This window comes from Cetorhinus maximus, unplaced genomic scaffold (genome assembly GCF_964194155.1).
Source record: "Cetorhinus maximus unplaced genomic scaffold, sCetMax3.hap1.1 HAP1_SCAFFOLD_1161, whole genome shotgun sequence".
NCBI lineage: Eukaryota > Metazoa > Chordata > Chondrichthyes > Lamniformes > Cetorhinidae > Cetorhinus > Cetorhinus maximus.
The window spans coordinates 72,553-92,961 of NW_027597103.1; the positions used below are offsets into that span (position 1 = coordinate 72,553).

The 20,409-nt window shown below is 50.0% G+C and overlaps 1 protein-coding gene across 1 annotated transcript in view; it reads right to left on the reverse strand.

Annotated features, from left to right (window-relative positions):
* The window catches only part of LOC144675795 (murinoglobulin-1-like), a gene marked incomplete at its 5' end in the record, with an annotated part of 42,999 nt that overhangs the window by 16,473 nt on the left and 6,117 nt on the right, over window positions 1–20,409 (reverse strand). Inside the window, one exon of the mRNA XM_078536380.1 lies at window positions 19,870–19,997. Within this exon, the coding sequence (XP_078392506.1) occupies window positions 19,870–19,997 (128 nt within the window). The remainder of the gene's footprint in view (window positions 1–19,869; window positions 19,998–20,409) is intronic.

Below are 20,409 nucleotides of genomic sequence, written 5' to 3' on the forward strand. Positions count from 1 at the left end.
TGACCCTCACTCTCACACTGTAAACACTGACCCTCACTCCCACACTGTAAACACTGACCCTCACTCTCACACTGTAAACACTGACCCTCACTCTCACACTGTAAACACTGACCCTCACTCTCACAATGTAAAGACTGACCCTCACTCACACACTGTAAACACTGACCCTCACTCTCACACTGTAAACACTGACCCTCACTCCCACAACGTAAACACTGACCCTCACTCCCACACTGTAAACACTGACCCTCACTCTCACACTGTAAACACTGACCCTCACTCTCACACCGTAAACACTGACCCTCACTCACACTGTAAACACTGACCCTCACTCTCACACCGTAAACACTGACCCTCACTCTCACACTGTAAACACTGACCCTCACTCTCACACTGTAAACACTGACCCAAACTCTCACACAGTAAACACTGACCCTCACTCCCACACTGTAAACACTGACCCTCACTCTCACACTGTTAGCACTGACCCTCACTCTCACACTGTAAACACTGACCCTCACTCTCACACTGTAAACACTGACCCTCACTCCCACACCCAGTAAACACTGACCCTCACTCCCACACTGCAAACACTGACCCTCACTCTCACACCGTAAACACTGACCCTCACTCTCACACCGTAAACACTGACCCTCACTCTCACACTGTAAACACTGACCCTCACTCTCACACTGTAAACACTGACCCTCACTCTCACACTGTAAACACTGACCCTCACTCCCACACCCAGTAAACACTGACCCTCACTCCCACACTGTAAACACTGACCCTCACTCTCACACTGTAAACACTGACCCTCACTCTCACACTGTAAACACTGACCCTCACTCTCACACTGTAAACACTGACCCTCACTCTCACACTGTAAACACTGACCCTCACTCCCACACTGTAAACACTGACCCTCACTCTCACACTGTAAACACTGACCCTCACTCTCACACTGTAAACACTGACCCTCACTCTCACACTGTAAACACTGACCCTCACTCTCACACTGTAAACACTGACCCTCACTCCCACACTGTAAACAGTGACCCTCACTCTCACACTGTAAACACTGACCCTCACTCTCACACTGTAAACACTGACCCTCACTCTCACACTGTAAACACTGACCCTCACTCTCACACTGTAAACACTGACCCTCACTCTCACACTGTAAACACTGACCCTCACTCCCACACTGTAAACACTGACCCTCACTCTCACACTGTAAACACTGACCCTCACTCTCACACTGTAAACACTGACCCTCACTCCCACACTGTAAACACTGACCCTCACTCTCACACTGTAAACACTGACCATCACTCTCACACTGTAAGCACTGACCCTCACTCTCACACTGTAAACACTGACCCTCACTCTCACACTGTAAACACTGACCCTCACTCTCACACTGTAAACACTGACCCTCACTCTCACACTGTAAACACTGACCCTCACTCTCACACTGTAAACACTGACCCTCACTCTCACACTGTAAACACTGACCCTCACTCTCACACTGTAAACACTGACCCTCACTCCCACACTGTAAACACTGACCCTCACTCTCACACTGTAAACACTGACCCTCACTCTCACACTGTAAACACTGACCCTCACTCTCACACTGTAAACACTGACCCTCACTCTCACACTGTAAACACTGACCCTCACTCTCACACTGTAAACACTGACCCTCACTCTCACACTGTAAACACTGACCCTCACACTCTCACTGTAAACACTGACCCTCACACTCACACTGTAAACACTGACCCTCACTCACACACTGTAAACACTGACCCTCACTCCCACACTGTAAACACTGACCCTCACTCCCACACTGTAAACACTGACCCTCACGCACACTGTAAACACTGACCATCACTCTCACACTGTAAACACTGACCCTCACTCTCACACTGTAAACACTGACCCTCACACTCTCACTGTAAACACTGACCCTCACACTCACACTGTAAACACTGACCCTCACTCTCACACTGTAAACACTGACCCTCACTCTCACACTGTAAACACTGACCCTCACCCACACACTGTAAACACTGACGCTCACTCTCACACTGTAAACACTGACCCTCACTCTCACACTGTAAACACTGACCCTCACTCTCACACTGTAAACACTGACCCTCACTCTCACACTGTAAACACTGACCCTCACCCTCACACTGTAAACACTGACCCTCACCCTCACACTGTAAACACTGACCCTCACCCTCACACCGTAAACACTGACCCTCACCCTCACACCGTAAACACTGACCCTCACTCCCACACTGTAAACACTGACCCTCACTCTCACACTGTAAACAGTGACCCTCACTCTCACACTGTAAACACTGACCCTCACTCTCACACTGTAAGCACTGACCCTCACTCTCACACTGTAAACACTGACCTTCACTCCCACACTATAAACACTGACCCTCACTCCCACACTGTAAACAGTGACCCTCACTCTCACACTGTAAACACTGACCCTCACTCTCACACTGTAAACACTGACCCTCACTCTCTCACTGTAAACACTGACCCTCACTCTCTCACTGTAAACACTGACCCTCACTCTCACACTGTAAACACTGACCCTCACTCTCACACTGTAAACACTGACCCTCACCCTCACACTGTAAACACTGACCCTCACTCTCACACTGTAAACACTGACCCTCACTCTCACACTGTAAACACTGACCCTCACTCTCACACTGTAAACACTGACCCTCACTCCCACACTGTAAACACTGACCCTCACTCTCACACTGTAAACACTGACCCTCACTCCCACACTGTAAACACTGACCCTCACTCTCACACTGTAAACACTGACCCTCACTCCCACACTGTAAACACTGACCCTCACTCTCACACTGTAAACACTGACCCTCACTCTCACGCTGTAAACACTGACCCTCACTCTCACGCTGTAAACACTGACCATCACTGCCACACTGTAAACACTGACCCTCACTCTCACACTGTAAACACTGACCTTCACTCTCACACTGTAAACACTGACCCTCAGTCACACACTGTAAACACTGACCCTCACTCTCACACTGTAAACACTGACCCTCACTCTCACACTGTAAACACTGACCCTCAGTCACACACCGTAAACACTGACCCTCACTCTCACACCGTAAACACTGACCCTCACTCTCACACCGTAAACACTGACCGTCACTCTCACACCGTAAACACTGACCCTCACTCTCACACCGTAAACACTGACCCTCACTCTCACACCGTAAACAGTGACCCTCACTCTCACACCGTAAACACTGACCCTCACTCTCACACCGTAAACACTGACCCTCACTCTCACACCGTAAACACTGACCCTCACTCACACACCGTAAACACTGACCCTCACTCTCACACCGTAAACACTGACCCTCACTCTCACACCGTAAACACTGACCCTCACTCCCACACCGTAAACACTGACCCTCACTCACACACTGTAAACACTGACCCTCACTCTCACACTGTAAACACTGACCCTCACTCTCACACTGTAAATACTGACCCTCACTCTCACACTGTAAACACTGACACTCACTCTCACACTGTAAACACTGACCCTCACTCTCACACTGTAAACACTGACCCTCACTCTCACACTGTAAACACTGACCCTCACTCTCACACTGTAAACACTGACCCTCACTCCAACACCAAGTAAACACTGACCCTCACTCTCACACTGTAAACACTGACCCTCACTCTCACACTGTAAACACTGACCCTCACTCTCACACTGTAAGCCCTGACCCACACTCCCACACTGTAAACACTGACCCTCACTCCCACACTGTAAACACTGACCCTCACTCTCACACTGTAAACACTGACCCTCACTCTCACACTGTAAACACTGACCCTCACTCTCACACTGTAAATACTGACCCTCACTCTCACACTGTAAACACTGACACTCACTCTCACACTGTAAACACTGACCCTCACTCTCACACTGTAAACACTGACCCTCACTCTCACACTGTAAACACTGACCCTCACTCTCACACTGTAAACACTGACCCTCACTCCAACACCAAGTAAACACTGACCCTCACTCTCACACTGTAAACACTGACCCTCACTCTCACACTGTAAACACTGACCCTCACTCTCACACTGTAAGCCCTGACCCACACTCCCACACTGTAAACACTGACCCTCACTCCCACACTGTAAACACTGACCCTCACTCTCACACTCTAAACACTGACCCTCACTCCCACACTGTAAACACTGACCCTCACTCCAACACCCAGTAAGCACTGACCCTCACTCTAACACTGTAAACACTGACCCTCACTCTCACACTGTAAACACTGACCCTCACTCTCACACTGTAAACACTGACCCTCACTCTCACACTGTAAACACTGACCCTCACTCTCACACTGTAAACACTGACCCTCACTCTCACACTGTTAACACTGACCCTCACTCTCACACTGTAAACACTGACCCTCACTCTCACACTGTAAACACTGACCCTCAGTCTCACACTGTAAACACTGACCCTCACTCTCACACTGTAAACACTGACCCTCACTCTCACACTGTAAACACTGACCCTCACTCTCACACTGTAAACACTGACCCTCACACACACTGTAAACACTGACCCTCACTCCCACAACCAGTAAACACTGACCCTCACTCTCACACCGTAAACACTGACCCTCACTCTCACACCGTAAACACTGACCCTCACTCTCACACCGTAAACACTGACCCTCACTCTCACACCGTAAACACTGACCCTCACTCTCACACCGTAAACACTGACCCTCACTCTCACACCGTAAACACTGACCCTCACTCTCACACCGTAAACACTGACCCTCACTCTCACACCGTAAACACTGACCCTCACTCTCACACCGTAAACACTGACCCTCACTCTCACACCGTAAACACTGACCCTCACCCTCACACTGTAAACACTGACCCTCACTCTCACACCGTTAATACTGACCCTCACTCCCACACCGTAAACACTGACCCTCACTCACACACCGTAAACACTGACCCTCAATCTCACACCGTAAACACTGACCCTCACTCTCACACCGTAAACACTGACCCTCACTCTCACACCGTAAACACTGACCCTCACTCTCACACTGTAAACACTGACCCTCACTCTCAGACTGTAAACACTGACCCTCACTCCCACACTGTAAACACTGACCCTCACTCTCACACTGTAAACACTGACCCTCACTCTCACACTGTAAACACTGACCCTCACTCTCACACTGTAAACACTGACCCTCACTCTCACACTGTAAACACTGACCCTCACTCCCACACTGTAAACACTGACCCTCACTCTCACACTGTAAACACTGACCCTCACTCTCACACTGTAAACACTGACCCTCACTCTCACACTGTAAACACTGACCCTCACTCCCACACTGTAAACACTGACCCTCACTCTCACACTGTAAACAGTGACCCTCACTCTCACACTGTAAACACTGACCCTCACTCTCACACTGTAAACACTGACCCTCACTCTCACACTGTAAACACTGACCTTCACTCCCACACTATAAACACTGACCCTCACTCCCACACTGTAAACAGTGACCCTCACTCTCACACTGTAAACACTGACCCTCACTCTCACACTGTAAACACTGACCCTCACTCTCTCACTGTAAACACTGACCCTCACTCTCTCACTGTAAACACTGACCCTCACTCTCACACTGTAAACACTGACCCTCACTCTCACACTGTAAACACTGACCCTCACCCTCACACTGTAAACACTGACCCTCACTCTCACACTGTAAACACTGACCCTCACTCTCACACTGTAAACACTGACCCTCACTCTCACACTGTAAACACTGACCCTCACTCCCACACTGTAAACACTGACCCTCACTCTCACACTGTAAACACTGACCCTCACTCCCACACTGTAAACACTGACCCTCACTCTCACACTGTAAACACTGACCCTCACTCCCACACTGTAAACACTGACCCTCACTCTCACACTGTAAACACTGACCCTCACTCTCACGCTGTAAACACTGACCCTCACTCTCACGCTGTAAACACTGACCATCACTGCCACACTGTAAACACTGACCCTCACTCTCACACTGTAAACACTGACCTTCACTCTCACACTGTAAACACTGACCCTCAGTCACACACTGTAAACACTGACCCTCACTCTCACACTGTAAACACTGACCCTCACTCTCACACCGTAAACACTGACCCTCAGTCACACACCGTAAACACTGACCCTCACTCTCACACCGTAAACACTGACCCTCACTCTCACACCGTAAACACTGACCCTCACTCTCACACCGTAAACACTGACCCTCACTCTCACACCGTAAACACTGACCCTCACTCTCACACCGTAAACACTGACCCTCACTCTCACACCGTAAACACTGACCCTCACTCTCACACCGTAAACACTGACCCTCACTCTCACACCGTAAACACTGACCCTCACTCACACACCGTAAACACTGACCCTCACTCTCACACCGTAAACACTGACCCTCACTCTCACACCGTAAACACTGACCCTCACTCCCACACCGTAAACACTGACCCTCACTCTCACACTGTAAACACTGACCCTCACTCTCACACTGTAAACACTGACCCTCACTCTCACACTGTAAATACTGACCCTCACTCTCACACTGTAAACACTGACACTCACTCTCACACTGTAAACACTGACCCTCACTCTCACACTGTAAACACTGACCCTCACTCTCACACTGTAAACACTGACCCTCACTCTCACACTGTAAACACTGACCCTCACTCCAACACCAAGGAAACACTGACCCTCACTCTCACACTGTAAACACTGACCCTCACTCTCACACTGTAAACACTGACCCTCACTCTCACACTGTAAGCCCTGACCCACACTCCCACACTGTAAACACTGACCCTCACTCCCACACTGTAAACACTGACCCTCACTCCAACACCCAGTAAGCACTGACCCTCACTCTAACACTGTAAACACTGACCCTCACTCTCACACTGTAAACACTGACCCTCACTCTCACACTGTAAACACTGACCCTCACTCTCACACTGTAAACACTGACCCTCACTCTCACACTGTAAACACTGACCCTCACTCTCACACTGTAAACACTGACCCTCACTCTCACACTGTTAACACTGACCCTCACTCTCACACTGTAAACACTGACCCTCACTCTCACACTGTAAACACTGACCCTCAGTCTCACACTGTAAACACTGACCCTCACTCTCACACTGTAAACACTGACCCTCACTCTCACACTGTAAACACTGACCCTCACTCTCACACTGTAAACACTGACCCTCACACACACTGTAAACACTGACCCTCACTCCCACAACCAGTAAACACTGACCCTCACTCTCACACCATAAACACTGACCCTCACTCTCACACCGTAAACACTGACCCTCACTCTCACACCGTAAACACTGACCCTCACTCTCACACCGTAAACACTGACCCTCACTCTCACACCGTAAACACTGACCCTCACTCTCACACCGTAAACACTGACCCTCACTCTCACACCGTAAACACTGACCCTCACTCTCACACCGTAAACACTGACCCTCACTCTCACACCGTTAATACTGACCCTCACTCCCACACCGTAAACACTGACCCTCACTCACACACCGTAAACACTGACCCTCAATCTCACACCGTAAACACTGACCCTCACTCTCACACCGTAAACACTGACCCTCACTCTCACACCGTAAACACTGACCCTCACTCTCACACTGTAAACACTGACCCTCACTCCAACACCAAGTAAACACTGACCCTCACTCTCACACTGTAAACACTGACCCTCACTCTCACACTGAAAACACTGACCCTCACTCTCACACTGTAAGCCCTGACCCACACTCCCACACTGTAAACACTGACCCTCACTCCCACACTGTAAACACTGACCCTCACTCTCACACTCTAAACACTGACCCTCACTCCCACACTGTAAACGCTGACCCTCACTCCAACACCCAGTAAGCACTGACCCTCACTCTAACACTGTAAACACTGACCCTCACTCTCACACTGTAAACACTGACCCTCACTCTCACACTGTAAACACTGACCCTCACTCTCACACTGTAAACACTGACAATCACTCTCACACTGTAAACACTGACCCTCACTCTGACACTGTTAACACTGACCCTCACTCTCACACTGTAAACACTGACCCTCACTCTCACACTGTAAACACTGACCCTCACTCTCACACCGTAAACACTGACCCTCACTCTCACACTGTAAACACTGACCCTCACTCTCACACTGTAAACACTGACCCTCACTCTCACACCGTATACACTGACCCTCACTCTCACACCGTAAACACTGACCCTCAGTCACACACCGTAAACACTGACCCTCACTCTCACACCGTAAACACTGACCCTCACTCTCACACCGTAAACACTGACCCTCACTCTCACACTCTAAACACTGACCCTCACTCCCACACTGTAAACGCTGACCCTCACTCCAACACCCAGTAAGCACTGACCCTCACTCTAACACTGTAAACACTGACCCTCACTCTCACACTGTAAACACTGACCCTCACTCTCACACTGTAAACACTGACCCTCACTCTCACACTGTAAACACTGACCCTCACTCTCACACCGTAAACACTGACCCTCACTCCCACACCGTAAACACTGACCCTCAATCTCACACCGCAAACACTGCCCTCACTCCCACACCGTAAACACTGACCCTCACTCTCACACCGTAAACACTGACCCTCACTCTCACACTGTAAACACTGACCCTCACTCTCACACTGTAAACACTGACACTCACTCACACACTGTAAACACTGACCCTCACTCTCACACTGTTAACACTGACCCTCAATCTCACACTGTAAACACTGACCCTCACTCTCACACTGTAAACACTGACCCTCACTCCCACACTGTAAACACTGACCCTCACTCTCACACTGTAAACACTGACCCTCACTCCCACACTGTAAACACTGACCCTCACTCTCACACTGTAAACACTGACCCTCACTCTCACACTGTAAACACTGACCCTCACTCTCACACTGTAAACACTGACCCTCAGTCTCACACTGTAAACACTGACCCTCACTCTCACACTGTAAACACTGACCCTCACTCTCACACTGTAAACACTGACCCTCACTCTCACACTGTAAACACTGACCCTCACACACACTGTAAACACTGACCCTCACTCCCACAACCAGTAAACACTGACCCTCACTCTCACACCGTAAACACTGACCCTCACTCTCACACCGTAAACACTGACCCTCACTCTCACACCGTAAACACTGACCCTCACTCTCACACCGTAAACACTGACCCTCACTCTCACACCGTAAACACTGACCCTCACTCTCACACCGTAAACACTGACCCTCACTCTCACACCGTTAATACTGACCCTCACTCCCACACCGTAAACACTGACCCTCACTCACACACCGTAAACACTGACCCTCAATCTCACACCGTAAACACTGACCCTCACTCTCACACCGTAAACATTGACCCTCACTCTCACACCGTAAACACTGACCCTCACTCTCACACTGTAAACACTGACCCTCACTCCAACACCAAGTAAACACTGACCCTCACTCTCACACTGTAAACACTGACCCTCACTCTCACACTGTAAACACTGACCCTCACTCTCACACTGTAAACACTGACCCTCACTCTCACACTGTAAACACTGACCCTCACTCTCACACTGTAAACACTGACCCTCACTCCCACACTGTAAACACTCACCCTCACTCTCACACTCTAAACACTGACCCTCACTCCCACACTGTAAACACTGACCCTCACTCCAACACCCAGTAAGCACTGACCCTCACTCTAACACTGTAAACACTGACCCTCACTCTCACACTGTAAACACTGACCCTCACTCTCACACTGTAAACACTGACCCTCACTCTCACACTGTAAACACTGACAATCACTCTCACACTGTAAACACTGACCCTCACTCTCACACTGTTAACACTGACCCTCACTCTCACACTGTAAACACTGACCCTCACTCTCACACTGTAAACACTGACCCTCACGCACACTGTAAACACTGACCCTCACTCCCACAACCAGTAAACACTGACCCTCACTCTCACACCGTAAACACTGACCCTCACTCTCACACCGTAAACACTGACCCTCACTCTCACACCGTAAACACTGACCCTCACTCTCACACCGTAAACACTGACCCTCACTCTCACACCGTAAACACTGACCCTCACTCTCACACCGTAAACACTGACCCTCACTCTCACACCGTAAACACTGACCGTCACTCTCACACCGTAAACACTGACCCTCACTCCCACACCGTAAACACTGACCCTCACTCTCACACCGTAAACACTGACCCTCACTCCCACACCGTAAACACTGACCCTCACTCACACACCGTAAACACTGACCCTCACTCTCACACCGTAAACACTGACCCTCACTCTCACACCGTAAACACTGACCCTCACTCTCACACCGTAAACACTGACCCTCACTCTCACACCGTAAACACTGACCCTCACTCCCACACCGTAAACACTGACCCTCACTCCCACACCGTAAACACTGACCCTCACTCCCACACCGTAAACACTGACCCTCACTCCCACACCCTAAACACTGACCCTCACTCTCACACCGTAAACACTGACCCTCACTCTCACACTGCAAACACTGACCCTCACTCTCACACTGCAAACACTGACCCTCACTCTCACACTGTAAACACTGACCCTCACTCTCACACTGTAAACACTGACCCTCAAACACACACTGTAAACACTGACCCTCACTCTCACACTGTAAACACTGACCCTCACTCTCACACTGTAAACACTGACCCTCACTCTCACACTGTAAACACTGACCCTCACTCTCACACTGTAAACTCTGACCCTCACTCTCACACTGTAAACACTGACCCTCACTCTCACACTGTAAACACTGACCCTCACTCTCACACTGTAAACACTGACCCTCACTCCAACACCAAGTAAACACTGACCCTCACTCTCACACTGAAAGCACTGACCCTCACTCCCACACTGTAAACGCTGACCCTCACTCCAACACCCAGTAAGCACTGACCCTCACTCTAACACTGTAAACACTGACCCTCACTCTCACACTGTAAACACTGACCCTCACTCTCACACTGTAAACACTGACCCTCACTCTCACACTGTAAACACTGACCCTCACTCTCACATTGTAAACACTGACCCTCACACACACTGTAAACACTGACCCTCACTCTCACACTGTAAACACTGACACTCACTCTCACACTGTAAACACTGACGCTCACTCTCACACTGTAAACACTGACCCTCACTCTCACACTGTAAACACTGACCCTCACTCTCACACCGTAAACGCTGACCCTCACTCTCACACCGTAAACGCTGACCCTCACACCCACACCGTAAACACTGACACTCACTCTCACACCGTAAACACTGACCCTCACTCTCACACCGTAAACACTGACCCTCACTCTCACACCGTAAACACTGACCCTCACTCTCACACCGTAAACACTGACCCTCACTCTCACACCGCAAACACTGACCCTCACTCTCACACCGTAAACACTGACCCTCACCCTCACACCGTAAACACTGACCCTCACCCTCACACCGTAAACACTGACCCTCACCCTCACACCGTAAACACTGACCCTCACTCTCACTCCGTAAACACTGACCCTCACTCTCACACCGTAAACACTGACCCTCACTCTCACACCGTAAACACTGACCCTCACTCTCACACCGTAAACACTGACCCTCACTCTCACACCGTAAACACTGACCCTCACTCTCACACCGTAAACACTGACCCTCACTCTCACACCGTAAACACTGACCCTCACTCTCACACCGTAAACACTGACCCTCACTCCCACACTGTAAACACTGACCCTCACTCTCACACTGTAAACACTGACCCTCACTCTCACACAGTAAACACTGACCCTCACTCCCACACCCAGTAAACACTGACCCTCACTCTCACACTATAAACACTGACCCTCACTCCCACACCCAGTAAACACTGACCCTCACTCTCACACTGTAAACACTGACCCTCACTCTCACACTGTAAACACTGACCCTCACTCTCACACTGTAAGCACTGACCCTCACTCCCACACTGTAAACACTGACCCTCACTCTCACACTGTAAACACTGACCCTCACTCTCACACTGTAAACACTGACCCTCACTCTCACACTGTAAACACTGACCCTCACTCTCACACAGTAAACACTGACCCTCACTCTCACACCGTAAACACTGACCCTCACTCTCACACCGTAAGCACTGACCCTCACTCTCACACCGTAAACACTGACCCTCACTCCCACACCGTAAACACTGACCCTCACTCACACACCGTAAACACTGACCCTCACTCCCACACCGTAAACACTGACCCTCACTCCCACACCGTAAACACTGACCCTCACTCTCACACCGTAAACACTGACCCTCACTCTCACACCGTAAACACTGACCCTCACTCTCACACCGTAAACACTGACCCTCACTCTCACACCGTAAACACTGACCCTCACTCTCACACCGTAAACACTGACCCTCACTCTCACACCGTAAACACTGACCCTCACTCACACACCGTAAACACTGACCCTCACTCTCACACCGGAAACACTGGCCCTCACCCTCACACCGTAAACACTGACCCTCACCCTCACACTGTAAACACTGACCCTCACTCCCACACTGTAAACACTGACCCTCACTCCCACACTGTAAACACTGACCCTTACTCTAACACTGTAAACACTGACCCTCACTCCCACACTGTAAACACTGACCCTCACTCTCACACTGTAAACACTGACCCTCACTCTCACACTGTAAACACTGACCCTCACTCTCACACTGTAAACACTGACCCTCACTCCAACACCCAGTAAACACTGACCGTCACTCTCACACTGTAAACACTGACCCTCACTCTCACACTGTAAGCACTGACCCTCACTCCCACACTGTAAACACTGACCCTCACTCCAACACCCAGTAAGCACTGACCCTCACTCTAACACTGTAAACACTGACCCTCACTCTCACACAGTAAACACTGACCCTCACTCTCACACCGTAAACACTGACCCTCACTCTCACACCGTAAACACTGACCCTCACTCTCACACCGTAAACACTGACCCTCACTCTCACACCGTAAACACTGACCCTCACTCTCACACCGTAAACACTGACCCTCACACCCACACCGTAAACACTGACCCTCACTCCCACACCGTAAACACTGACCCTCACTCTCACACCGTAAACACTGACCCTCACCCTCACACCGTAAACACTGACCCTCACCCCCACACCGTAAACACTGACCCTCACTCTCACAACGTAAACACTGACCCTCACTCTCACACCGTAAACACTGACCCTCACTCTCACACCGTAAAGACTGACCCTCACTCTCACACCGTAAAAACTGACCCTCACTCTCACACTGTAAACACTGACCCTCACTCTCACACTGTAAACACTGACCCTCACTCTCACACTGTAAACACTGACCCTCACTCTCACACTGTAAACACTGACCCTCACTCTCACACTGTAAACACTGACCCTCACTCTCACACTGTAAACACTGACCCCCACTCTCACACTGTAAACACTGACCCTCACCCTCACACTGTAAACACTGACCCACACTCACACTGTAAACACTGACCCTCACTCTCACACTGTAAACACTGACCCTCACTCTCACACTGTAAACACTGACCCTCACTCACACCGTAAACACTGACCCTCACTCTCACACCGTAAACACTGACCCTCACTCTCACACCGTAAACACTGACCCTCACTCTCACACCGTAAACACTGACCCTCACTCTCACACTGTAAACACTGACCCTCACTCTCACACTGTAAACACTGACCCTCACTCTCACACTGTAAACACTGACCCTCACTCACACACTGTAAAAACTGACCCTCACTCCCACACTGTAAACACTGACCCTCACTCTCACACTGTAAACACTGACCCTCACTCTCACACTGTAAACACTGACCCTCACTCTCACACTGTAAACACTGACCCTCACTCTCACACTGTAAACACTGACCCTCACTCTCACACAGTAAACACTGACCCTCACTCTCACACTGTAAACACTGACCCTCACTCCCACACTGTAAACACTGACCCTCACTCTCACACTGTAAACACTGACCCTCACTCTCACACTGTAAACACTGACCCTCACTCCCACACCCAGTAAACACTGACCCTCACTCTCACACTGTAAACACTGACCCTCACTCTCACACTGTAAACACTGACCCTCACTCCCACACTGTAAACACTGACCCTCACTCCCACACCCAGTAAACACTGACCCTCACTCTCACACTGTAAACACTGACCCTCACTCTCACTCTGTAAACACTGACCCTCACTCTCACACACTGTAAACACTGACCCTCACTCTCACACTGTAAACACTGACCCTCACTCTCACACTGTAAACACTGACCCTCACTCTCACACTGTAAACACTGACCCTCACTCTCACACTGTAAACACTGACCCTCACTCTCACACTGTAAACACTGACCCTCTCTCTCACACACTGTAAACACTGACCCTCACTCTCACACTGTAAACACTGACCTCACTCTCACACTGTAAACACTGACCCTCACTCTCACACTGTAAACACTGACCCTCACTCACACTGTAAACACAGACCCTCACCCCCACACTGTAAACACTGACCCTCACTCTCACACTGTAAACACTGACCCACACTCTCACACTGTAAACACTGACCCTCACTCTCACACACTGTAAACACCGACCCTCACTCTCACACCGTAAACACCGACCCTCACTCTCACACCGTAAACACCGACCCTCACTCTCACACCGTAAACACCGACCCTCACTCTCACACCGTAAACACCGACCCTCACTCTCACACCGTAAACACCGACCCTCACTCTCACACCGTAAACACCGACCCTCACTCCCACACCGTAAACACCGACCCTCACTCTCACACCGTAAACACCGACCCTCACTCTCACACCGTAAACACTGACCCTCACTCCCACACCGCAAACACTGACCCTCACTCCCACACCGTAAACACTGACCCTCACTCTCACACCGTAAACACTGACCCTCACTCTCACACCGTAAACACTGACCCTCACTCTCACACCGTAAACACTGACCCTCACTCTCACACCGTAAACACTGACCCTCACTCTCACACCGTAAACACTGACCCTCACTCTCACACCGTAAACACTGACCCTCAATCTCACACCGTAAAAACTGACCCTCACTCTCACACTGTAAACACTGACCCTCACTCTCACACTGTAAACACTGACCCTCACTCTCACACTGTAAACACTGACCCTCACTCTCACACTGTAAACACTGACCCTCACTCTCACACTGTAAACACTGACCCTCACTCTCACACTGTAAACACTGACCCTCACTCTCACACTGTAAACACTGTCCCTCACTCTCACACTGTAAACACTGACCCTCACTCTCACACTGTAAACACTGACCCTCACTCTCACACTGTAAACACTGACCCTCACTCCCACACTGTAAACACTGACCCTCACTCTCACATTGTAAACACTGACCCTCACTCCCGTACTGTAAACACTGACCCTCACTCACACACTGTAAACACTGACCCTCACTCTCACACTGTAAACACTGACCCTCACTCTCACATTGTAAACACTGACCCTCACTCCCACACTGTAAACACTGACCATCACTCACACACTGTAAACACTGACCCTCACTCTCACACTGTAAACACTGACCCTCACTCTCACACTGTAAACACTGACCCTCACTCTCACACTGTAAACACTGACCCTCACTCCCACACTGTAAACACTGACCCTCACTCTCACACTGTAAACACTGACCCTCACTCTCACACTGTAAACACTGACCCTCACTCTCACACTGTAAACACTGACCCTCACTCACACACTGTAAACACTGACCCTCACTCTCACACTGTAAACACTGACCCTCACTCTCACACTGTAAACACTGACCCTCACTCTCACACTGTAAACACTGACCCTCACTCTCACATTGTAAACACTGACCCTCACTCCCGTACTGTAAACAGTGACCCTCACTCACACACTGTAAACACTGACCCTCACTCTCACACTGTAAACACTGACCCTCACTCTCACATTGTAAACACTGACCCTCACTCCCGTACTGTAAACACTGACCCTCACTCACACACCGTAAACACTGACCCTCACTCACACACCGTAAACACTGACCCTCACTCTCACACCGTAAACACTGACCCTCACTCTCACACCGTAAACACTGACCCTCACTCTCACACCGTAAACACTGACCCTCACTCTCACACCGTAAACACTGACCCTCACTCTCACACTGTAAACACTGACCCTCACTCTCACACTGTAAACACTGACCCTCACTCTCACACTGTAAACACTGACCCTCACTCTCACACTGTAAACATTGACCCTCACTCTCACACCGTAAACCCTGACCCTCACTCTCACACCGTAAACACTGACCCTCACTCTCACACCGTAAACACTGACCCTCACTCTCACACCGTAAACACTGACCCTCACTCACACACCGTAAACACTGACACTCACTCTCACACCGTAAACACTGACCCTCACTCTCACACCGTAAACACTGACCCTCACTCTCACACCGTAAACACTGACCCTCACTCCCACACCGTAAACACTGACCCTCACTCCCACACCGTAAACACTGACCCTCACTCTCACACCGTAAACACTGACCCTCACTCTCACACTGTAAACACTGACCCTCACTGCCACACTGTAAACACTGACCCTCACTCTCACACTGTAAACACTGACCCTCACTCTCACACTGTAAACACTGACCCTCACTCTCACACTGTAAACACTGACCCTCACTCTCACACTGTAAACACTGACCCTCACTCCCACACTGTAAACACTGACCCTCACTCCCACACCCAGTAAACACTGACCCTCACTCTCACACTGTAAACACTGACCCTCACTCCCACACTGTAAACACTGACCCTCACTCTCACACCGTAAACACTGACCCTCACTCTCACACCGTAAACACTGACCCTCACTCTCACACTGTAAACACTGACCTTCACTCTCACACTGTAAACACTGACCCTCACTCTCACACTGTAAACACTGACCCTCAATCTCACACCGTAAACACTGACCCTCAATCTCACACCGTAAAAACTGACCCTCACTCTCACACTGTAAACACTGACCCTCACTCTCACACTGTAAACACTGACCCTCACTCTCACACTGTAAACACTGACCCTCACTCTCACACTGTAAACACTGACCCTCACTCTCACACTGTAAACACTGACCCTCACTCTCACACTGTAAACACTGACCCTCACTCTCACACTGTAAACACTGTCCCTCACTCTCACACTGTAAACACTGACCCTCACTCTCACACTGTAAACACTGACCCTCACTCTCACACTGTAAACACTGACCCTCACTCCCACACTGTAAACACTGACCCTCACTCTCACATTGTAAACACTGACCCTCACTCCCGTACTGTAAACACTGACCCTCACTCACACACTGTAAACACTGACCCTCACTCTCACACTGTAAACACTGACCCTCACTCTCACATTGTAAACACTGACCCTCACTCCCACACTGTAAACACTGACCATCACTCACACACTGTAAACACTGACCCTCACTCTCACACTGTAAACACTGACCCTCACTCTCACACTGTAAACACTGACCCTCACTCTCACACTGTAAACACTGACCCTCACTCCCACACTGTAAACACTGACCCTCACTCTCACACTGTAAACACTGACCCTCACTCTCACACTGTAAACACTGACCCTCACTCTCACACTGTAAACACTGACCCTCACTCACACACTGTAAACACTGACCCTCACTCTCACACTGTAAACACTGACCCTCACTCTCACACTGTAAACACTGACCCTCACTCTCACACTGTAAACACTGACCCTCACTCTCACATTGTAAACACTGACCCTCACTCCCGTACTGTAAACAGTGACCCTCACTCACACACTGTAAACACTGACCCTCACTCTCACACTGTAAACACTGACCCTCACTCTCACATTGTAAACACTGACCCTCACTCCCGTACTGTAAACACTGACCCTCACTCACACACCGTAAACACTGACCCTCACTCACACACCGTAAACACTGACCCTCACTCTCACACCGTAAACACTGACCCTCACTCTCACACCGTAAACACTGACCCTCACTCTCACACCGTAAACACTGACCCTCACTCTCACACCGTAAACACTGACCCTCACTCTCACACTGTAAACACTGACCCTCACTCTCACACTGTAAACACTGACCCTCACTCTCACACTGTAAACACTGACCCTCACTCTCACACCGTAAACATTGACCCTCACTCTCACACCGTAAACCCTGACCCTCACTCTCACACCGTAAACACTGACCCTCACTCTCACACCGTAAACACTGACCCTCACTCTCACACCGTAAACACTGACCCTCACTCACACACCGTAAACACTGACACTCACTCTCACACCGTAAACACTGACCCTCACTCTCACACCGTAAACACTGACCCTCACTCTCACACCGTAAACACTGACCCTCACTCCCACACCGTAAACACTGACCCTCACTCCCACACCGTAAACACTGACCCTCACTCTCACACCGTAAACACTGACCCTCACTCTCACACTGTAAACACTGACCCTCACTGCCACACTGTAAACACTGACCCTCACTCTCACACTGTAAACACTGACCCTCACTCTCACACTGTAAACACTGACCCTCACTCTCACACTGTAAACACTGACCCTCACTCTCACACTGTAAACACTGACCCTCACTCCCACACTGTAAACACTGACCCTCACTCCCACACCCAGTAAACACTGACCCTCACTCTCACACTGTAAACACTGACCCTCACTCCCACACTGTAAACACTGACCCTCACTCTCACACCGTAAACACTGACCCTCACTCTCACACCGTAAACACTGACCCTCACTCTCACACTGTAAACACTGACCTTCACTCTCACACTGTAAACACTGACCCTCACTCTCACACTGTAAACACTGACCCTCACTCTCACACTCTAAACACTGACCCTCACTCTCACACCGTAAACACTGACCCTCACTCTCACACCGTAAACACTGACCCTCACTCTCACACTGTAAACACTGACCCTCACTCTCACACTGTAAACACTGACACTCACTCTCACACTGTAAACACTGACCCTCACTCTCACACCGTAAACACTGACCCTCACTCTCACACTGTAAACACTGACCCTCACTCTCACACCGTAAACACTGACCCTCACTCTCACACTGTAAACACTGACCCTCACTCCCACACTGTAAACACTGACCCTCACTCTCACACCGTAAACACTGACCCTCACTCTCACACTGTAAACACTGACCCTCACTCTCACACTGTAAACACTGACCCTCACTCTCACACTGTAAACACTGACCCTCACTCCCCCGATCCTAATCTCCCTCCCACACTCACGTGACGTTAATATCAATCTTGTATTTAGCTCCTTCCAGCAGGTTCTTCTCCCCCGTGGGTAACATCTCCACCGAGACAGTGAAGACGGCATCTCTCTGTGTCGCTGGTACGTTGTAACGCAGAGTGGTCTGGAATTCAAGAGTTTTAGTTACTCGCTGTAGAGCCAGTCAGGGGAAACTCTCTCCCCATATCCCACACTCCCATCCGGAATATCCCACACTCCCATCCGGAATTACCCTTACTCCCATCCGGAATATACCCTCACTCCCATCCGGAATATCCCTCGCTCCCATCCGGAATATCCCCTCACTCCCATCCGGAATATCCCCTCACTCCCATCTGGAATTACCCTCACTCCCATCCGGAATATCCCCTCACTCCCATCCGAAATTACCCTCACTCCCATCCGGAATATCCCCTCACTCCCATCCGGAATTACCCTCACTCCCATCCGGAATATCCGCTCACTCCCATCCGGAATTACCCTCACTCCCATCCGGAATTACCCTCACTCCCATCCGGAATATCCCTCACTCCCAT